This window comes from Rhamphochromis sp. 'chilingali' (genome assembly GCF_963969265.1).
Source record: "Rhamphochromis sp. 'chilingali' genome assembly, chromosome: 17".
In the NCBI taxonomy this organism is placed as follows: Eukaryota; Metazoa; Chordata; class Actinopteri; order Cichliformes; family Cichlidae; genus Rhamphochromis; species Rhamphochromis sp. 'chilingali'.
The window spans coordinates 25,784,934-25,806,628 of NC_137944.1; the positions used below are offsets into that span (position 1 = coordinate 25,784,934).

The window sequence follows — 21,695 nt, forward strand, 5'->3', positions numbered from 1 at the left end:
CCACCGAGTAGGAGCCAACAGTCACAAAACACAGCTCACTAGCTGCAACCACTAACATGGCTCTCTGGCACTAGAGCTCACCTTTCTCTGGCCTTAAATACTTCTAATTGCTGATGAGAGTCAGCTGTACAGAAAAAAGGTGACACGTAAGACAGGAGAGACAGCAGGACACACCCACCCAAGGGCAAACTCAGGAGGTGGCCCCGCTAGGGCTGTGACAACAACTCAAAATGTGATGTCCACACATGTGGACGCCAGGTCCTAGGAGGTTAAAGGTCACACTTTTTTGCTAATACCTGGCATTCAGCCTATTCATCCTTTGTTTCCTCTTTAGCCTGGGCCACTATTAAATGCTTTACTTTACTGCTTGTCAACACTTTAGGAATTATGATACTAATATTTTGTACTTTTTAAATCGTGTCCATTTCAAAGCCTTACTGTGTGGTTCCAGGTGCATCATGACAGGCCTGAGTGTTTTCCGCCACCTCTGGAGCTGGCTTTGCTACCCATGCTGCAACAGTTGGCTGTCATGTTGGAAAGATGGCATGCTGCTGCAATTGGTAGTGATATTCTAGCCACAGATGTAAATGTGAGTGTGAGCGGTTGTGTGTGTCTCGGTGTTAGCCCTTTGATCGACTGTCGACCCTGCCTTTCGCCCTATGTTAGCTCAGATATGCTCCAGCCCATCCACTTACAATAATCTTTCTTAAGAAATATGAAAATGAAATCCGATATAATTGAATTAACAGATGGCAGCTACACTTATGTTTTCAGATTCACTTTTCTTCTCTCTGAATCCTCATTACTTGTATTTGTTTTAGTTGAGCAGGTGGTCTCTTCAGGGGGTTTCAAAGGCCTGCGGTATGACTGTTCATACTGCAGGCACTGTATTGTGTTATATCTGATTTGGTTGTGCTCCAGTGCCGTCTGTCCTCACCTCCTTCTGGGAGTCCTCGTTGACCCTTAGCTTTTTCTGACTTAACAGGAAAGGATCCATTTTCAGCGCGGTAATCTGTCTGTCAGTGTAAGAAGCTGGTGGCGTGTGTGTACGTGCGTATATGGAGATTACAAGAGGAACACCACTTTGCTCAACATCCCTAAGCCATCACTGGAGACAAAACTTCCCAGTCTTTAGTACCTCCTGTCTTCACACCAACAAAGGACAACGCTTAGGACCACAAAGGTGTTTGCCAGGTTTTTGTGGACCCTCTTCACACTCCACTGCCTCTAAAGAACACATTCCAGTGAGGGTGTTGGGTCAGCGAAGGCGCTGAAGGACAGTCTGTGGTCCACAGGCTGCAGTAATTTGTTTATTCTGAGTAGGCCCAGGAATGTCAACTATGAAGAGACACTACAAGTCATGACAGCTTCGTTTGACACTTTTGGCAATCTGTCATTAATACTAGTGAGCAAGCAAAGCGAGCCACCACTCAGCACAATGCCACTCCACTGTGTGGACAGGGAGAGAGTTTTAATCTCTGCAGCATCTGGTTGGGTTCTTCAAAAAAAAAGGAAGATGAAAGCACGTCTGTTTATCTACGTGATTTATCTCGTGTCTTTCTGCACCAACACATTCACTTTGCCCGGCTTACAGTACAGCATTTGTATATGAAGATTTACACTCCTGTAAAAGATCTTATCGTAAAAGGAGGCTTGTTGAAGCAAAGGAGAAATAAAAGGGAGATGTAATGAGGGCTAAATTCTGAAGCCCCTTGTTTAAACCTTTGTCTATCATCACATCATTTTTGGATGACAAAGTCCAGCCTAAACGCACATTGAAAACATTAGTGCATCACATGCGCTTTTATTTAATCTTAGCAACACAACACTGACCACATGTTACAAAAGATGTTTAAATAAATCAGCAAATCTAGAAGTTAACGAGGTAAAAGCAAAGTTATCAAAGGCACATTTTTTCCAGGGTTATTATTTTAACTTCTATGTTTTATGCTCAGCTTTAAAAAAAAACACCACTGTACCTCTGGCAGAGTGAAAACTGCAAAAAAAAGAAAGAAAAGAAAAAAGCAGGAATGCTGCTTTACATGCACACCCATTAAATTCTACAATTTTAGTATGCTAATAAACATGTCAATTGTCATTTTACAAGTTCCAGATACACTTCATCTTCTCGCCGTGTGTACCTTTAGTAAATACACCACAGTAGATTCTGTTTTTATAAGCTGGAAGTTATGAAATACATGTTCACACGGATCAGTTGGTGGAATCATTAATTTCATGCTTCATATCCAACCCAGACTCCTTCTTTTTCTCTTAAGCCGAATTGATGAGAAACAGAAACTGGCTGGATTCTGTGGCTGTGTCATGTTGATGTCTGTGGAAAATATTTTGGATGTAACTCGCCCTAATGATCTGCTCTTTGTCGAAAGTTTAGAGGTCGGAATTCGATGAAAGCTATTGGACAAAAAAAAAAACAACCCCTTTCACCTCAACTCGCTCGAGACGCTAGCTTAATATAAGCATTTACACCTTTGTGAATATGAACGAATTGCTTTGTGGTATTATATACTGAATGCTATGTACAGTATATATAGTGTAAATCTGTAAGAATAACTTGTAGCAAGTGTGCAAATGTGAATGTTTTTCCCTCAGAGTCGCATATGCATTGGGATTAATGTCCTTGAATGATATTTGTCTTGTTTTTTTACAGTCAGCAAAGGTAAGGTGATCACTCATATCGTGAACTTTGGCATGTGTTAGTTGCTTCTCGGCCAAAAACACAAGGCAAATACATCTCAGTCCAGAATCTAATCCAATAATAACCTCACACGGTGAACTCTAAAAATAATCACACTCTGTCAAAAACAAGTGCATAATTGCCAGCGAATAACTGCAAGCGACCTTCCTAATTCTTACCAACTGTATATCACCACTGGAATTTCAAGGTCATCTTAAAAGTTCTTACAGTATCCATAATGCAGACAGGAATTCAGTATACACTGTACGAAAGATAGTTTCATGAGTACAGTTAGGATAACAAAAAATAATACTAAAAACACAATATGTAACACAACCGTGATACTGATGGCCTGTGTTCTGTTAGCAACATTTTAATTACAAGTTACAAAAAAAGTCACAATGCTGTCCTGCAGTTTTAGAGTCTGTGCAGCTCTGTGGTAGCTGCTTTCTATTCAAACAAACAAAAAACGTTCAAGTCCTTGACATTATTGCAACACAGGTCCAGGAAAATAAATTGAAGTGCGACATTTTGTGTGAATATTCCCTACAAGCTCACACATTTACAACGTCTTCCTCATTTGTAACATCAAACTTGTGAAATCGCTTGGGAACAGAAAATCAGTTCTGGTGCGTCGCGCCTTGATCTGCGCTCCTCCTCCTCGCGCCGGCTTTTTCAGCTCAGTGTCGGGAAAGGTTACGAAGCAACAGCGGCGCAGGCTGAAGAAAAGATTCACTGGGTGACTCCCCTGTCCAGCGAAAATGAGGTGAGACGAGAGTAGGAAATAGGAAATGTCCCTCTAATGTGTGGAAGTTGAGTTCACAAGTTCAAAAGACTAGGAGAAGTCCAGTGGGCGGATCATCATGGTTGTTGCTCGAAGTGAGTAACTGGGGCCCTTAAAGTAGTGCCACTTGATACCGTTCAGCTTCCCTATGTGTTGTCCTTGGTTAAAGTACATACCATTAAGGTTTGAAGGGCCACAGGCATCAAACCACCAACCTGGGAAAAAGACAAAAACATATACGTATTATTAACATATAATACAGACCAGAGAATTATTCCTGTATTGTTGCTGTAGTTATAAAGTTACTTCAACCGCAGGCTTTGTGCTTTGTGAAGGTTGAAAGGTTCCCATGGCCTCACCCGCAAAGGCTTGGCATAAGTTCAGACACCGTTTCCTGCTATCTGCTGAATGTGTTGCTGTCAGTGGGTTCATCAGCATGCCAGTACCTGTTGCTGAACACTTTTGGGACCTTCTTCTATTTAAAGCAGTGCATGTATGTGCTTCAGTGGGACATCAGAGCAGTGAGAGGCATGGGAAACTTTTATTCCACCCACAAGGTGACACATTTTATAATTTCTCTGAACTATATCGGTTAGATGAAGAAGGGGCCAAAACTCAGGCACCAAACTCAGGCATGTTGAGTTTTTAAGAGGGCCTCTTTTATAGTTTTATCCAGTTTCTCAAGTACATGTGAATAGCTTTCCATTTCTTCTTAAAGGCTAAAACTGTGGACCAACTGGCAAATGTCTGCCGAGGAACTTCTACATCTTTGGTAGCCTGAATCCTATTAGTAATCTTTCAGAAGTACTTTTAATCTTTAATCATATATTTAATGTCCACCTTTTAACTCATTTATTTGAATGATACGTGATATTTTCCACTGTGACAGCGCTGGTGATTTCCACCCGAAAGAGACTGGTGTCTGTGCCAAGAAGTTAGTACCAGCAGAACACTGCAAAATGGATGTGCCTAATGTTGGAACAGCCGGTGTCAGTGGTTGCTGGGACAGCTACAGCAAAAACACAAAGAAATAAAAAACAAAACAATGATTTGTTGACACAGCCCACGGATTTTGAATCCCGTGATTTTCTGCCAATAAAAATGACAATGGAATCACTTTCAAAACTAATGATATGTAACGTTCTCAAATCTGCCAGAACGTGAGCTGTTTTGTGAAAATGCACTAGCACGAGCATCCTGCTGGTGGGAAATGAAAATCAAATTTTGCCTGTTAAAGATTTGGAAACTGCAAATCATGCTTTACTTTCCTCTCACTTCCACGGCTCTAACTTATTTTCTATGCAGGAATAACACAGTTAGACCCTTATAGCCCTGGCCTCTCTTCACCAAGGAGTGAATACAGAACTCAATATTAATTGATTATTAATTCTCCGTGTCACCTGTGCAGTGGGCGGAGAGTTACTACAAGCACATCTTTAAACTCCTTCTACTTTTTCAAAAACAAATTGGAAATAACATTAAAAGCATCTTAAAAACTTTATCTTTAAAACAAATCTGGGTAAGAGGTCTTTTTTATTTATTTAAAGCCTATCAGTGAAGCTTGCAATATTGTTATTCAGACAGTTTCTGCTCTTACTTTTAGACATTTGTTTCACAAGTATAATATCTCCTGGTTTGATCCTGGGAGAAGACACAAATTCCTTCAGGCTTATGTCACGAAGGGCACAAATCAAACATGCTACAGGAGCTACCTGCCCCTGTGATCCTTTGTGAATTAAGGGAAAAGCTGTACCTTTCTATCTTATTTGATGATGATATAAAATGCTGTTTATGTTATACTTTCATCCACAGAGTCTGCGCTCTTAATAATTCACTTCTTGCTTGTTTCTGTGTGTTTCACATCTATTTAATTTTGCGATTTTGAAAAACAGGAATTCATGAATTTCTGGTTTATGTCATCCTATCTGCCACTGATCAGTTCTTATATCTGAATCACTGAACACACACGGGAACACAGTCAGATATAGATGGAGGAACGGAATGTGTCAGTCACATGGTGACAAATGGCACTTCTCCCTTCTGGCGGTCCTGAATACCACAGCGCACAACAGCATGACATTTCACTGAGACCTGTCAGTAATCAGGAGCAGAGTTTTGCCCTTGTTGCTGGCACACATCACACAGATATAAGTTTCACATTGATTGCTGCTTCATCCTAGGACAAATGGCTAACCTGGCATGGAAACCAGTGCACGCCTCTTTATATTTCCACTGCTGCGTATCATTTCAGGTGCAAGTGCCAGTGGGGAAGTGAAATTGCACTTGTGGTGGTGCAATTTCACTTCCCACAAGAAATTCAGTGAAGAGAAGGTTAAAGCCGGCTATTTTCTGAGCTCGAGAATAAAAAGTATAATTAAGGAAAGGGGTTGCTTAAAGTGGCAGGAAACTCATCAAGCATCTCAGTAATTCTAACAATGCATGTCCAAAATCCCCATGTAGAGAACCTGCACTGCACCAAACAAGAGCTAGAAAACAGCTTGTCCTTCAGCAATGAATGTGAGCATTTAGCAAGTAGGAGAGAGATATTTTCAACCCAGCACTTGGTGGAGAACAAAACAGAGCTGTGAAGACCAAGAAAGACTTAAACATACCCCCTCCCACACACACACACACACACACACACACACACACACACACACACACACACACACACACACACACACACACACACACACACACACACACACAGATCGAAATGAAAAAGCCAGTGTTTTTAATTTTTTTACACCTAATATATCAGGACTAAACGTACTATAAAAATAACAACTGAGACAAAATTAGTCTTTAAACTGAAAAACCTGTTTTTTTTGCAACGCGTTCTGTTGAGTCTGCTTTATTTTATTGAAATTGCATTCTTTCCTCCCATAAAGCAAATGTGGACCACTTGCCATCTTTTACAGTACTTGCTGATATGCTGCAGACCACACAACCGCTGCCATACACATAAACATTTAGTGTGCACATCTCGATCCTTTGGGATTAATGATTAGTGGCCTCCCGGTTTCCAGCCCACAGCTTTTTACGAACTTGTAAAATATTTGAGGATGTTTTCCTTTGAAAAACTCTCAAGCACTGCAGTTTGTTCTCATGATGAAAGATGTCCTCCTTACTCCCGATGTCTGAGCGTCATCCCTACTGTACGCTCTGGAGCTGGGTAAATATATATATTATGTGTGTCCGTACTGTATCCTCCTCTGTATTCTTAGCACGGCACGCTGTGGTTGTCCTCATAAAGGTAACAGAGACATATTTTCCCCTTGTATATTCAAGGTACTGACGTCATTTAATGTCAGACTTGTTCTTATAAATGCAGGGAGTAAATCAAATGATATACCGCATACAGTACCACTAACTCAGCGCTGGGTTCAGCTCAGCCTCGAATCAGGCTACATGTTGTCATGCTTCTCATTTGCGGCTGGCCACAGGCGGGCCATGAATCAAGCAGAGTAGGGTGTTGATCATTGATCAATTCCAAGTTCCCTGTAATCCACTGCATTTAGAATGACCTAAGAGGTAATTCTGATCTTAAATTTGCATTTAGAAAATCCTTGATTGGTACCAGGTCAGGAATCCACAGCAACAGAGCTTCTACGAGGTGACATCAAGGGTCAGCGGGCTCCACTTACACAGCATGAGAAGCAGAGACGTTTTAAATCTCTCTGACACTTGGTGCCGCGCCCAGGGATTTTTATATTGTGCTTGTTTCCAACCTCAGTGTTACACATGTGGGAGTGGATGCAGAATATAGACTAATAGGTACAGATAGATCTTTAATTGGCCACATTTGCAGAACGAGGAGGTTTGTGATCACAGTGACCCGAGCTTATGACTGTGCAGTGAAGGTTGTGGTTATGGAATAGTTATAGTTCTGCATCACGCCCTCGTAAAAGTGCATTGTGTCCTGAGCACTGCGTAAGAAAAGCGATACTTCTACCTCTTCTACGTTATCCTTTGGGGTCTTTTTGTAATTGTTGAAATTGCGGTCGTGGTAACGTTGACATTTACAAAGCAATCTGGTGAGATGGGGAATGTGACAACATTACGAAGAACAAAGTCCGACGGAGCAAGAAACCCAAAATGATAACACAAGAGTTTTAAACAAACCCTTAGGGAAGCCAAACAATTTTGGTTATGAAAAAACAAACAGCTTTGATAGTGTGTGCCCAAACTGACCAGGACCGAGCTGTACACAAACATCGCAGACCCATTCAGCAATTAAAGAGTCAGTCATTTCTCCCAGGAGGGCCCAAAAATGAGCAGAGACACACGCGGAGCAAAGACCGGACTCATATTTTCCAGGTGACTTCAAATGAATATGTTTAAACTAGCAGCATTTTTGAGACATTAGCGATTTGATTATCTGATCGCTCTTCTTCCTGCGCTTGACTACATGTGTAACTACAATGTTACAACCACTGCGTGAATGCACTTACCACCAGTTAGCATGAGGGCGCATTTGCACATGCAGTTGTCATTGTCCATGTCCTTGGTACTGAAGTCTGCTCCGTGGATTACTAGACTGCTCTGTCTGCCTGCAGTCCCACTGTGGCTTTTCAGGAACAGCCTGAAAGACATCAGGAGGAAAAGGAGTGAGTCAGGACTCGAAAACATGTATGTGGGAGGAAGTGGGGGAGAGAAGTACGGCGAACATTGAAGGCAATAAAAGCACAGAGAAGACATAACGTGGTGCAGGAAACATCTCCTGAGAGATATTTATTTTTCAGTTGTGAGAGAGTACATGTGGAACACCTGGAACAACATTAAGAACAGGGTAGAGAGAATCTAAAATAAAGAATGAAAGACGGAGTGTATGAAAGAATTACAGACGAAAGTGTGAGTGAGACAGAATGTCTGGGAATCGCATGTCAGCCTGCAGAGCCAGTGAACGCTGATTTACACCGCAACAACAGGCTAAATCATTAAATGCAGACCTGTAACAGCTACCTGCAGTAAAAGAGGAATAAATAACCTGCTTAACAAATCATTTATCCATAGCTGGACACACAGGGAACAATCTCAATACAATATTTCTTCCCTGGCTTCTTGTGTCAGGTACATAGTCCTTGGACTTCTTCTGTTCACGATGTAGGACGATACTTTTTTGTCATGAAACCAAACATGCCTGTCAATTTTCCTACCAAGTCCAGGAAGATTTTGCAGCAGGAGTGCAGTTTTCTCATGTTATCTGTGATTTATCGTGTAAGTTCTCTTGGATTGTTTGGATACTGTGCACATGCTACTATTAGTAATATTCTTTCTGCAGGTAAAGTTTATTTTTTCAAGACTGAAAATGAGAAGATGGTTCAGTACTACCAGAATGAAATAAGAACGAAGTATTTCGCCTATAAGTACACTAGATTGGGTGGCATTGTGGAGTGGTGGTTAGCACCTCTTTGCCACAGCAATAAGGCCTTTCTGTGTGCAGTTTGCATGTTCTCTCTGTGCCTGTGTGGGTTCTATCTGAGTACTCTGGCTTCTTCCCACAATCCAAAGATATGCATGGGGTTACATCGAATGGCGATCATGTAGCACCCCTACATGATCCTGATTTGGATAAGTAGAAATAAATGGATGTGCAGATAACACTTACCTGAAAACAACATTTTAGTTGTGGAATTCTTGCACAGAATTTTTAACAATAGCTACATAAAACTAGTAACTGATAATTATCAGTGTGCTTCTGAACCAATTTAGTGATTTACTTTCAGTAGTACGATTCGTAAACATCCATCTACTCATATGATGACTACTTTTTCTAGTTTATTCTGAATTAACTGCAAATGGCACATAAAGAAGGTATGATTCTACCTTTCTTGCTTTATCCCTGTAAACACAGCCATAAATGTTTCTTAATTAGCTTTTTTCTCTCTTAATTACCTAATTAAGTCTAATTTTAGCAAAGTAATAGATGTGCAAGTTTACTAAACTTCTAGTTAAGAGAAAAAAAATCAACAGAGCTTTTTCAAAACAGCCTGAGTTCATTTAGGTGCATCTATTTACTTTTTCACTAACTTTCATCTTCCCTTGCAGTGCATTAAATCCAAAGTGCATTATTTTCACTGGCGTTTAAAGCGTCTGCAATCATAAGCTTACTTAACCTTAAAAGCTTCTGCAGCTCAACGTGGCAAAGACCAAGGAACTGATCGTGGACTTCAGGAAGACCAGGAAACATTTGACCCCTGTTTCAATCCAGGGGGTCAGTGTTGACATTGTGGAGGACTATAAATACCTTGGAGTACACATTGACAATAAACTGGACTGGGCTAAAAACACCACAGCACTTTACAGGAAGGGCCAGAGTCGTCTCTATTTTTTGAGGCGACTGAGGTCCTTCAACATCTGCCAGAAAATGCTGAGGATTTTCTATGAGTCTGTTGTGGCCAGTGCGATCCTCTATGCTGTTGCATGCTGGGGGAGCAGGCTGAGGGTCGCAGATGCCAACAGACTTAATAAACGAATCCGTAAGGCCAGTAATGTGGGATGGAGCTGGACTCCCTCAAGGTGGTGTCGGAGAGGCGGATGCTGTCCAAGATAAAGACAATGTTGGATAACACCTCCCACCCACTCCATGACATGCTGGTCAGTCACAGGAGCACGACTCAGGAAATCTTTCCTGCCTGTGGCCATCTCCCTGTACAACGCATCCACTTAACACACTGGTTACTGCTACAACTACACATGTTTCTTTTCCAGCTATTTATTTATGAGTGACTTATGTATGTATATATATGTATATATTGTACTATTCTTAGTTAGCGTATTGTCTGTCTTGTCTTAATGTTGGTTTATGTTGGTTTATAATGGAGCACTGTAACAAAAATAATTTCTCCCAGGGATCAATAAAGTATTCTGATTCTGATTTATACTTATCTAAGTGTATTTTAGGGATACTTTCTTGAGGCCTCTAGAGCAGAGCTTGGTAAATATCCTTTTAATTTAAGAGATGCTATTGAAATAGCATGTTGGATCCAGCATGTTTAGGGGACTGATGAGCCATCACTAAGATGAATTCCTTCACACACTCAATGCACAGAGCACAAGCTGAAAACTAATATGAAGGTTGGAAGCAGATTTCTCCTGGGTGTGGCCCACTGTGAATTCAATCCTGGTGTGAGTGATATGTGCTGCATGGGGATATGACAATTCCTGCACCCATTGGACAGAACACGCCTTCTCTTATCCTGCCATATCGCAGATTTACTTTTTTCTCCATGGATACCTTTGTTTTTCTCACGCTCTCAGTTTCACTTTCTCCCAGCAGAAGGAATTGCACATCCAAAGATCAGGATTGCATCACCAAGCCAGTGAGGTCTCCATTATTATTATTGTTGTTATTAAGTACGGTTCACTCCCAAACAAAGTAATTGCTTGAGATTATTTTATCGACAACAGGGGAGCTTGGGCGTGTTGTGAACTTTGAGTTCACACTTTGAGTTTTCTGATGAGAAAGTAATAAATGCAAAATGCGGTAATTTATGTTTTAAGTAAACTCACCCAAAACCTTTTTGAGGCTTGTAGCTCTGAGGCATCAGGTTGTGCATCTCAAAGAACCAGACTGATAGGCTTCCCAGGAAAGAAAATCACTCAACGTGAAAGACTCCTGTATTTGGACAGCTGTGTAAACGGCCGATTTGTGCACCAGGGTAAAAAGTATGTCTGCTAGTCACAGAGGGGAATTCGCTAAGCCACTAAACCAGAAGGCACAATCCTACGACATAAGGGTGAGTCATGTTTCTAATCAGTGGCAGCAATGACCGCTGGACATGGCAAGTTTTAATAAGGACCAGTTACAATTATGCAAGCGGTAAAGTGTCTAAATGTGCAAGTTCCTGTATGGGTGTCCAAAACTTAATCAGTGACACATTGGAGTATTATCTGGTGTCTAAAAGGCAACAGATGTTTTTGGAGATATTTTCCAGGTCAAAGTAAACTCATCCCAAAGTGCTGCCTCACTTACATGTAGAATGACTTCCATCAGCTAATTCCTGATCCCGACAAATACAGCATTCAATGTCGAGGATGTGGTCTGCTAACGCTCTGATAAAGAACAGACTGTGCTTCACATTTACTCTCTCTGTTTTCTTTAGCTCTTTACGATCTGCGTTTGCCTGATGAATCGCCAAAGCAGATCTTCAAGAAGTCTTTTCGAAATGATGCTTTGACAAACTGCTCGGAGTATTCTGTGGCTGTGCTTACCAGCTATGCTGCACATTTAAAAGACCAAAATCCCCTAATAAGACTGACATCTGCAGTTTTTCCTGTCAGATTCCATTAAGCACGTAAATGGTAAGTGGGATAATCCAAAGAGGGGCCAAGTTATGAATACAAGAGGAACAGATGCCTTTCCCGAAGCCTGTTTAGAATTAGACAAAGAAAAAGACCTTGGCAGATATGGCATCTTCCTGTTAATGAAATGTATCAAAGGACAGACATCTGCTCAGTCAGACTGGAAACTAAAAAGGCAATAGACGCTAATCTGATCTGGCGTTAAAGAAACTTAGTAATGCAATTCGTCAAGGTACATTAGTGAAAAAATAATTTTGGAATTATTTGGTTGTCTTAGTGACAGGAAAGGAGTTACGTGTCATCTCAGGTCTCTAACATCCACTGGAAATGCTGGGTGCTTCTGATGCTCTAAAGTTACAGTGTGTAAAATGCTGCTAGATGTCAATAGATTGCAGATTGCAGTCAACTGAGTTTTGCTTTATTACTCCTCCTAATTGAAGTGCATAATCGTAGCTATGGTAACAACTTTGGCTGCCATTCATCTGTAGTGAGTGTAGGCTGTTAGTTCACTACTTACCTCAGCAATGTGTTGTGTGTCCTGTCTATTTACTCTACAGCGTGTGGCTGTAAAATCTTCTCACTTGTAACCAATGACAGCAACACTGAGGTGAATACTGAGCTGTTGAGGAATCCTGTCAGTAAGCGCTGCTGTTAGCCTCTGTTAGCCTCTGTTAGCCAGCGTAATAAAACTTTCTTTGAAGTGTATCAAACATAGTTCGACTTGGTAACTTGGCAAATAAAGCCTTACATAATGTGAGAATGTAATCAAACTGTTTATCTGGGGGGAAATGTGACTTTTAGGACACTTAAGCGTAATATTAGCTGGCATAATGTTTGCTTTTAACCAACTGTTGTTGGAGACGGGAGGGTCGCACACAAAATCCTGTGTTATCTGCTGACAATAAGTAATTCAACATCCTGACAATATCAGGAATAAGTAAACATGTTTTGTGCATATTTTCATGTTTTAGAGCCCTGACTTTAGAAGAAGAGGCTGAAGTTGAAAGAGTGGAAGAGGATGACATTTTTTTCCAAATACTGGTCATGTTTCCTATGTGCTCTCACTCCTTTGGTGAAGGAGACCCCTTCTCAGATCATAAATGAACTTTCATATCTTGAGTCTGAAGGTGCCAACATGAAGTTCTGCTAAATAACTGCTCATCGATAACATTAACCAAGCTAAGGCCTAAGCTTAGTTTGAGATGCTGTAAAATGAGGAAAAGCTAGGCCTACTATAAATATGCTCGTAATGTGATTACTCCAGGTCAAATCGACTTTTTTAATCTTAAAAAAGAACAAAGAAAAACTGAAAGAGATGTGAAAACAGAAACTGTAATAAGAGTTTCTGAAAAAGACAGAAATATCCAAGTTCGGTGTCACAAGAAAGTCGTATTATATTAGGAAAGACGCATCAAGGAGCAAATAAACCTGAATATGGAAACACAACTTAAGTAAACTGAGTTTTTATAAGTGTTATTTGGCTGAGCTGAACCCTTAAACCCTTAGATACAGATTCGGTTTCAGTCATAATGAGTCGACGCTCTAGAGTATTACAGCTGCAAACTGTGTACGTGGGAAATCATTTGTAGCGCTGTAAGGTGAGCTATCCGATGACACTAATATGTTTATCTGAGACTACTTCCAAGTGAAACTAGGTTACAGTGATTGACATTTTATCAGACTGTAACCTAAAACACAGTCATTAACATTATTAAGAAGAACAATTAAGGCCGTGCATGTTTTAGTTTTTTTTTTTTCAAGTTTAGGCTAAAATTTAGCACAAAGGCTGCATTAATTAACACAAACTCAACTTTATATGTGTAGAAATCTGTTTCATTTAAAGTAGTAAAGTGTTCATGAATGACCCCTTAAAGCTGTTTTTTCCCAGACTTAGCGGATTACAGCTGAGTACGTGGGATTCATGTGGGGTCCTAGATCTGCGAACACGTTGCCTCTTTGAACTCTTTTTTTTTTTAGCTGACATGTTCTATTTCTCAACACTCTGTGTTACTCTGAACTGGGAGAACATTTCTGTCATATTGTAACTTCATAGAAGAATTATTCTGGGAAGGTTTGGGTCAAGTCCTGAAGCAATACTTCTAATGGAATGTATGGCACACTAAAGTTCAGGGTGCTCTTTGAAGAAAATGCCAGAGATAAAGTACGGATGGTGGCTAAGCATGCTTGTTTTTTTCCCATCTACTTATAGGCGACTACCCTGTCAGCTGAGAGTCCTGCATTAGCCTCTGCGCCTTAAGCCACTGCAGAGGTTAATCACTCTGACTGAGGGCTAGCTTCCTACTACAGAGCCACAGAGGTATCTGGCTGGCTACTCTCTTGCCAATGGGTGTCATATAGCTCCACTGAGAAAATCATTCAGGCAGGCATTTGTCATAGTGCTTATAATCTGGCAATACACTTTATAATTTACATTGTTGCGTTGAGTAAGACCACTGCCATATCCATCTTATTCATGCCTGTTAAAATATGCAGACCTATTATGCTTACTGTCACACATACTGACCCTGGATTTTCTCCATCTGACCCAGAAAATTCTTAGCATTGATGGACGAAAGTACAATCAGTTTTATGTTGCATATCTGAAAGCTGTGAACCCTCGAGAATCAGAATCTATCTAACTTGAAATTTGCAGGGACGGGATTCAATTAGCTCCAATTTAAGGTATCCCTGATAATCTCAGAGTGAGTCTTGGATAAAGAAGAAGGTAATCATATTTTGCAACTCAAATCTCTGCCAATTTCTTTTGTAAATCTCCAAATGAAAAACATCTAAACGAGATCTGATTCTACAGGGACCTTAGTCATTACCATATGGAGAAATCACTGAATTTTAGGAACTTGGCTTTCTCAATGGGGAATCTGAATAAAGATGTAATGGCTCGTTAAAAAATAAACATACTGCATAAGTCTTCTAGCTGGGAGATTTTGAACACGCATACTAAAGATTTTTTCATGTAAACTTTAATTTGTGTATGTGCATATACTGAACTGATGTAAATCTTTCTATCTCAGACAATTTTGGAAACGATTGAGGTGTCGGTGCGTTGGTGGTTCTTTGTGTCTGGGGGTGGGCGTCCAGGTACACACCGGCTCACTCCTTGGCGGCCGCTTATCGGGGCCTAGAGCCTGGGGCTCGCTTGGGCCCCTTCGGAGGTGGGGTGCCCCCGGCCTCTCGGCCTGGGGCTCGGTCACTCAGGCACAGCTGGGGGCCGGCGGAGCTCATGGGCGCGTCACTGCAACTCCCCCTGGCTTCTGCTCCGCGGCTGCTGAGTGAGCCCTCATCTGGGACTCTCCTCAGCTCTTTCTGGGACAGTGGCGCGGCTGCCCCTCTGTTGGTCTTCCATGGTCTCTTGTGTTCTGGGGGCCTCTGGATGTCTGGAGTTTTGATCTCCTCCATACCCGCTTCACACCCCGGAGGACGGGGCTGTGGCCCCCCCACACTCCCTAGCAGATCGTTACATGGAGAAACCTTTGGAATACAAGCGCGCTGATCCACACAGGTATGCACACGGGTGTTCACTGCTCGTAGACCCAAATTACACCTTTCTTGGCTGCTACTTCGAAGCACATCTGTCCTGCGTGCTGCACAACAACATTGAATATTTAGTATTTACTGCTGTTTACACTTAGCTAGATTAATGCGATGGTGTTGTGTTTAGTATGTTGCTTTGTTTTTTTTGCTTGTTTTCTATTCTTCTCTCAACAGGTGATCCAGGAGATTTTTTTTTTCTCCCCCCCTTTCTCACTGTCCCTCTCCCCTTCTGTTTTTCCTTTCCTTCCTCTTTCTTTCTCCCTTTCCTATCCCTCACTCATGTCTGTCCCGTCTGTAACATCTGAAAATAAAATATAATAAATAATAAAAACAAAGATCGACCAAATGGACCAATACGGCAATGCCACGATGATCCATTTGGCAAAGTAAATCCATTGGGTATCCTTGTTGGTCTTCAGACAACAATTCTGATGGCTAAAGAACCAAATGGGACAGGCAAAAAAAATAAATAAAAAAATAAAAAAATAATAATAAAGACGTGGTTTGACCATCAAAAAAAAAGAAAAAAAAGAAAAAGGAAACGATTGCTTTACATATCTGGATCTTCAGATGTGCATTATTATTTTAGGATGCATTAAATTCAGTGACCCACATTGCTTTCCCTGTGCTTAATGAAATAATTACATGAAACTAAAGATTACAGAGACTCACTCAGGAAGGACATTTGAAGCTCTTTTTTGGATGTTGGCTGCCTTCACTCTTTCAACATCCCACACTGCTACATTAATGTTAGGCCCAGGCTTTGGGGAGGCCAGTGCAGGAATGATGGCGTTCCTTCATATGTTTTTCTATCAAGGTATGCTTTTATACTGGCAGTGTTTTTGGGACCAGGGTAAAAATAAAGCTGTTGCCAATCAGACGCTTCCCAGATATTATTGAATTCTGGATCAAAATCTGATGGTACTTCTTTGCATTCATAATTCCATCAGTTTTGGCAAGATTCCCAACAGCACAGATGCAAATGCAACCCCAAACCATGACAGAGCTGCCACCATGTTTTACAGAAGACCTCACTGGTGTATTCTCCTGACTTCCTCTGTACTTACTGACAATGATTTGAGCCAAAGGTTTCAAAATATCATCACTCCATAAGAAATGTTGCCACTGATTTTCAGTGTAGTTTTTTTTTTTTTATTTGGCATACATCAGGCTTTTCTCTTTATTTCCTCTTGCCTTAAGAATGGCTGTTTAAAAGCTCTCATTTAAGGAAATCTCCTGGGACAACTATGATCTTTATTTAGTTCAGTGAAACTATAATCCTCCAAGAATCAGACTGACAAAAAAAAACATATACTTATACCCATTGTGAAAATATGATTGTGGGCTATTCTTGTGAGTGTCCAGTGCAGTTTACTTTCTGTGTATATCCTGTATTTGTCAGTTTTCTGTGTTATTCCTTTGTTCCTGCTAATTGTGTTCACAGCTCTCCTGCAACTTTTTCTACCTTCTTATTTATTCTTTTGCTGGCTAGGATTCATGATAATAATGGTGATTTATTAATTTACAAAGAAAACCTTTTATAAAAGCATCATAAAACAACAGCAAATGTCATTCTGTAGATCCCCCCTCCCCCTTTAAATCTTTGTTGTTTTTGTTTATTCCATTTACGTTTCACAGTTAGTCATTTTTAATTCTTTTTTGCATTACTTTGCTATTTAACTTTCATTTTCATACTGAACAACCATGTTTTCTGGTCTCTTCTATTAATATTGACAATGCAGAGCCATTCAATGAAACAACAAAACTTTGACAAATGACAGTAATTAACTGATTGTGTTCATCTGACGGCTATAGTTAGAACAATATTTGGAGGTCATGAAATGATTTGACCATTTTCTTTTCTGCAACCCATGCTGTGGCACACCAAGCAGATTAGATATGATGATAGGGAACTTTTTTCAGCTGTTTATAAGGAAAGTAACCTCTGCAATTATGGTGGCTTGAGTCACAATGAAGCAAAAAACCAAAATAGACCTATAGAGTTTTCCACTGAACCACAATTCAAGCTTATACGATTGTGAAATGAGCTCACTTTACAATCATGTAACTTTGTGGTTCAGAAGCAAACTCCATAGGTCCAGTGAAATGAAATACCTGTCAAAGTGTTAAGATGTGCACATTCATGATTAAGACAACCTTGCTGATGTCGGCGTTCTCCCTGCAGATACTGTGTAGATTTCTGTCTTTTTTCATGAGCTGTTTCTGCATTGATGCAGTTCTCCTGCTCTCGCCATATTATCGCTTGTGATTTATGGGAGAAACAACGTTTTGAGGGCATGACTGCTTAATATGGCCTTCAGTGCACTCAAGAATACATGCAAACAGTGCACTCATCTACAATCTTATTAGGTACACCTTGCTAGTACTGGATTGGACCTCCTTTCTTCCTCAGAAGTGCTTCAATTCTTCATTGCGTAGCTTCAACAAGGTGCTGGGAACACTCAGTGATTTCCACATGATAGCATCACACAGTTGCTGCAGATTTCTCAGCTAAGCATCTATAATATGAATCGTCTGTTCCAACACATTCCAGTTTGCACTACTGGACTGAAACCTAATGAACTAAGTACATTTATTGTCAAGTTCAAGAAACCAGTTTGAGATAATCAACTTTGTGACATGGGATGATATTCTTCTGGAAGCAGTACACTGTAGCCATAAAAGGATGAACATGGTCAGCAACAAGACTTAGATAGGCTATGGTGTTTAAACAATGTACACCATCAGCCTGAACCGCTGGTACAAGGCAGAGTGGATCGATGCTTTCAGGTTGTTTAACCAGTCAATCTGAACATCTGAAACCTTAGACCAATTTTGGTCTAAGGTGAACTGTAGCCTCAGTTTACTGTTCTTAGCAGACAGAATTGGCATCCGGTGTGATGTTCTGCTGCTGTAGCCCATCTGCTTCAAGGCTCAATGTGTTGTGGTTCCAGGGATGTCTTTTTGCATACTTTGGCTGTAACAAATGGCTTGTTGAGTTTCTGCTGCCTTCCTACCAGCTTGATGCAGTCTGGCCATTCTCCTCTGACCTCTGACATCAACATGGAATATTTTGTCATTTTCAAACCATTCTCTGTAAACCCTAGAGATGGTTGTGTGGGAAAATTCCAGTAGATGAGTAAGGATGAGTGAATAAACCAGCCTGTCTGGCACCAATAACCATACCACGTTCAAAGTCATTTTAATCACCTTTCTTCTCTGTTGTGATACTCTGTTTGAACTTCAGTAGGTTGTCTTGACTATGCCCGCATGCATAAATATTTTGAGCAGCTGTCATGTGATTGGCTGATTTGAAAAAAAAAAACCCCAAACAAATCAGGTCAGTTTAAAGGTAAATACTTTGAGTCTGTGTTTTAACGTCCAGTACCAGCATTTGACATTTGACAAATCAATTACCCAAATTATCTGAATCATCTGACTATTACTAATGCGCTGTTTTAACAGTTTTATTGTAGTGGGCAAACCCCACAAGAATCCGATGACCGAGGAAAGATAAATAGCAGGTCCAAATTTTTACAGCACTTGTAATAAATGTGACATTTATGCTGTGTACACGATTTCATCTGCAAAGGATTAGGACCCAATATTTCACAAAGAAATAATTGCACACCTCCCTCCCTCTCAACAAGTTGAGTGGTTTGTGCTTCACAGTATACGTAGATGAAACAAGACGCTGGCAGCAGGACAAGCATTTCCTGGCGAGCAATTCTCAGTATTGTTTATGATAAATGGTGAGTCGTGCGCAATGGTGGACCTAGATTATAATTCTGCCTTCTTTCCAAGTGGTGCTTGTGTTCACAGCCTTGCTTTCTTTAGTGCTTAGAGAGTGCATGCTCGTGAAAGAAAGAAAGCAAGAAACACGCTGACTGACTGTACAGTATAAGGTCTTTATAAATGTTTGTCTGACTAGTGCTGGCGCAGTCAGTATTCCAGTAAATTGCCTCAGATGAAAGAAAATATTTTAAAACCAGCTAGAACACAGGCCCTATCACTTGCTATCGCTTTTAAAGTTTTAAAGCAACATAAATGCAGTCTGGCGAACTTTCTGGCAAACTTGCAGATTCTTTTACATTTAAGAGGAAGTAGGTGCCAAAGCAGAAGAAAAAAAGCCCAAAACAGAATGTGGCAATACCGGTTTGTTTGGGACTGGCCATCTGGTTTGTTTTGGCCCATGTTTCAGAGCAGCAATGAGTGATTATCATACCACAACTATTTTCCGAGAACATATCTATTTATAGAGATCTGCATGTCTCCTTAGCAGTATGAAACTGAGTTGAAAACAGCCTGGATTGGCTGGGGATGCCCTTTGCCTGCTGCTGTGTGACAAAAACAACAGTTTTTACATAAAAATGTAAGAAATCACTGTTAAATCATGTGTGAAAAAAAGCAAACGGAATTAGGGTGTTAAAAAATAAATGCATTTGTTTCTGTAAAAATGAGTGTGAATGAAATGCATGTAAATGTGTAGAATGGTGTTTAGCTTTTGAACACTTTCATAAAGTTCTTACTTTTACAATAAAGTACATATTGATCAATACGTTTGGCCTGCACTTCACATATCTGTGAACCACAGCCAAGAAATAAAGACCGAAAGCAACAAGGGATGGAGTTTCATTCGGCCCTCACATTTTGAGTGCTCAAAACTTCAACTCATAACAAAAAAAAGACAACTTGATCTCTTCCGCCTAAATGAAATCCATTCTCCAGACCCTTAGAGAAAACACACAGCCCACTCCAGGTACAAGCTTCTCAACACAGAAAATTTGTAAAGTGAAACCCCTGTCGTCGCAGGACTATTCTGAAAATTAGATATGGCAAAAGGCCTACCGGCCTTGCTGCTGCAGGGAAACGCTTGAAGCTTGTATTCTTTGATGGAGCTCTGGACCGATTGTGGTAAAGGCTTTCAACTAGAGATGGACCTATCCGATATTACGTATCGGTATCGGTCCGATACTGACCTAAATTACTGGATCGGATATCGGAGAAAAATAAAAAATGTAATCCGATCCATTAAATATCACGAAAGCACCTCACAAAACTTGCAACACGCCGTAACTCACCTCAGAACATTAGCATGTCGGAGCAGTATGCATCACGTGATAGAGCGGCTGTGGCATGCGGGACCTGTCGGTGGTCTGGATAGCATTTGGAGCTTCGCTAGCAACCTGGCATTTCATCTCCGACAAAGTTATCCCCGAGAGAAGTAAAGCAAGTGTGTAAGTCCATCTCTGAATGTTTGTAAAGCATTCCTGCGTTAAGCTTAACGAGCGACTGCCTCTCGCTCTCCGGCTGCTACTTCAATCGTGAAACTGCTTAAATGATCAGCTGATCGGCTTTTCTGTCGCGAGTCCGTCTTTGTTTTTGGCCCACTTTGCACCAGAAAGAGGAAACCAGCGGCTGAACAACAGCAGCACGTTTAAGCTTGATAAGCTGTTGTTAGAATTTATTTAATATTACTTTCTACTCGAGGATCTTTTTCTACGTAGCTGACGCTGGTAACTGTGCAGGGGCGGATCTAGCAAAGTTTAGCCAGGGGGGCCGATAGGGCATGAACAGGGAAAAGGGGGCACAAAGACATACTTTTCTTTCTTATTCTCATTTAAAATGTCTAGCTTTTAATAAATAATTATCCGAATCTTACACCCAAAGTTTTAATTTGATGTAAAATGAATAGAAGTCAATTACTGTATATAGTGACTATTAAGTCTAATATATATACCCTAGTAAGCTATAGTACTTTTTCCTTTGGGAAGGTACCATCTGTGCAGTCTGCAATTTTGTTGAAGAAAGATGTTGAATCTATTTAATATTTCTTGAAAAATAATTGATTTCTGTGCATTTTTTTTCACACTGCATCAAATTAAGGTTGATTACGTCGATTAAGCATCATGAGGTGGAGCGTGAGGGGTGGTTCCCTATTTTTTATTTATTTATTTTTGTTGTTGCTGGGAGTTGGAACCCTATTAGTTAGGTTGCTTAATATTTACGCTAAGTACTCTTTAAAATACCAGAATAGGGAGGATGGTGTAGGTTTAAGTTTATTAGATTGATCAGTATTGCTGAACTATGAAATATTTTTTTTGTATACAGGTATAACAGAATAGCTTTAGTGTAGTTGTTGTTTTAAACTTGAGTATGAACTTGCAGACTTGCAAAATGCAGCAAGATATTTTAAAAAACAGTTTTGTTGATTAAAAAACACTATATCGGATTCATATCGGTATCGGCAGATATCCAAATTTATGATATCGGTATCGGACATAAAAAAGTGGTATCGTGCCATCTCTACTTTCAACCACAGAATCTTGTTCCTTAGTTCATCATTCAAAGATGAAC

At 40.4% G+C, this 21,695-nt stretch overlaps 1 protein-coding gene across 1 annotated transcript in view; it reads right to left on the minus strand.

Moving 5' to 3' along the window:
- Positions 1–1,943: 1,943 nt before the first annotated feature.
- The window catches only part of angpt1 (angiopoietin 1), a 59,727-nt gene continuing 39,975 nt past the window's right edge, over positions 1,944–21,695 (minus strand). Inside the window, exons 8-9 of the mRNA XM_080862671.1 lie at positions 7,934–8,064; positions 1,944–3,694 (exon numbers count right to left, since the gene is read on the minus strand). Of these exons, the coding sequence (XP_080718797.1) occupies positions 3,531–3,694; positions 7,934–8,064 (295 nt within the window). The 3' untranslated portion in view covers positions 1,944–3,530. The remainder of the gene's footprint in view (positions 3,695–7,933; positions 8,065–21,695) is intronic.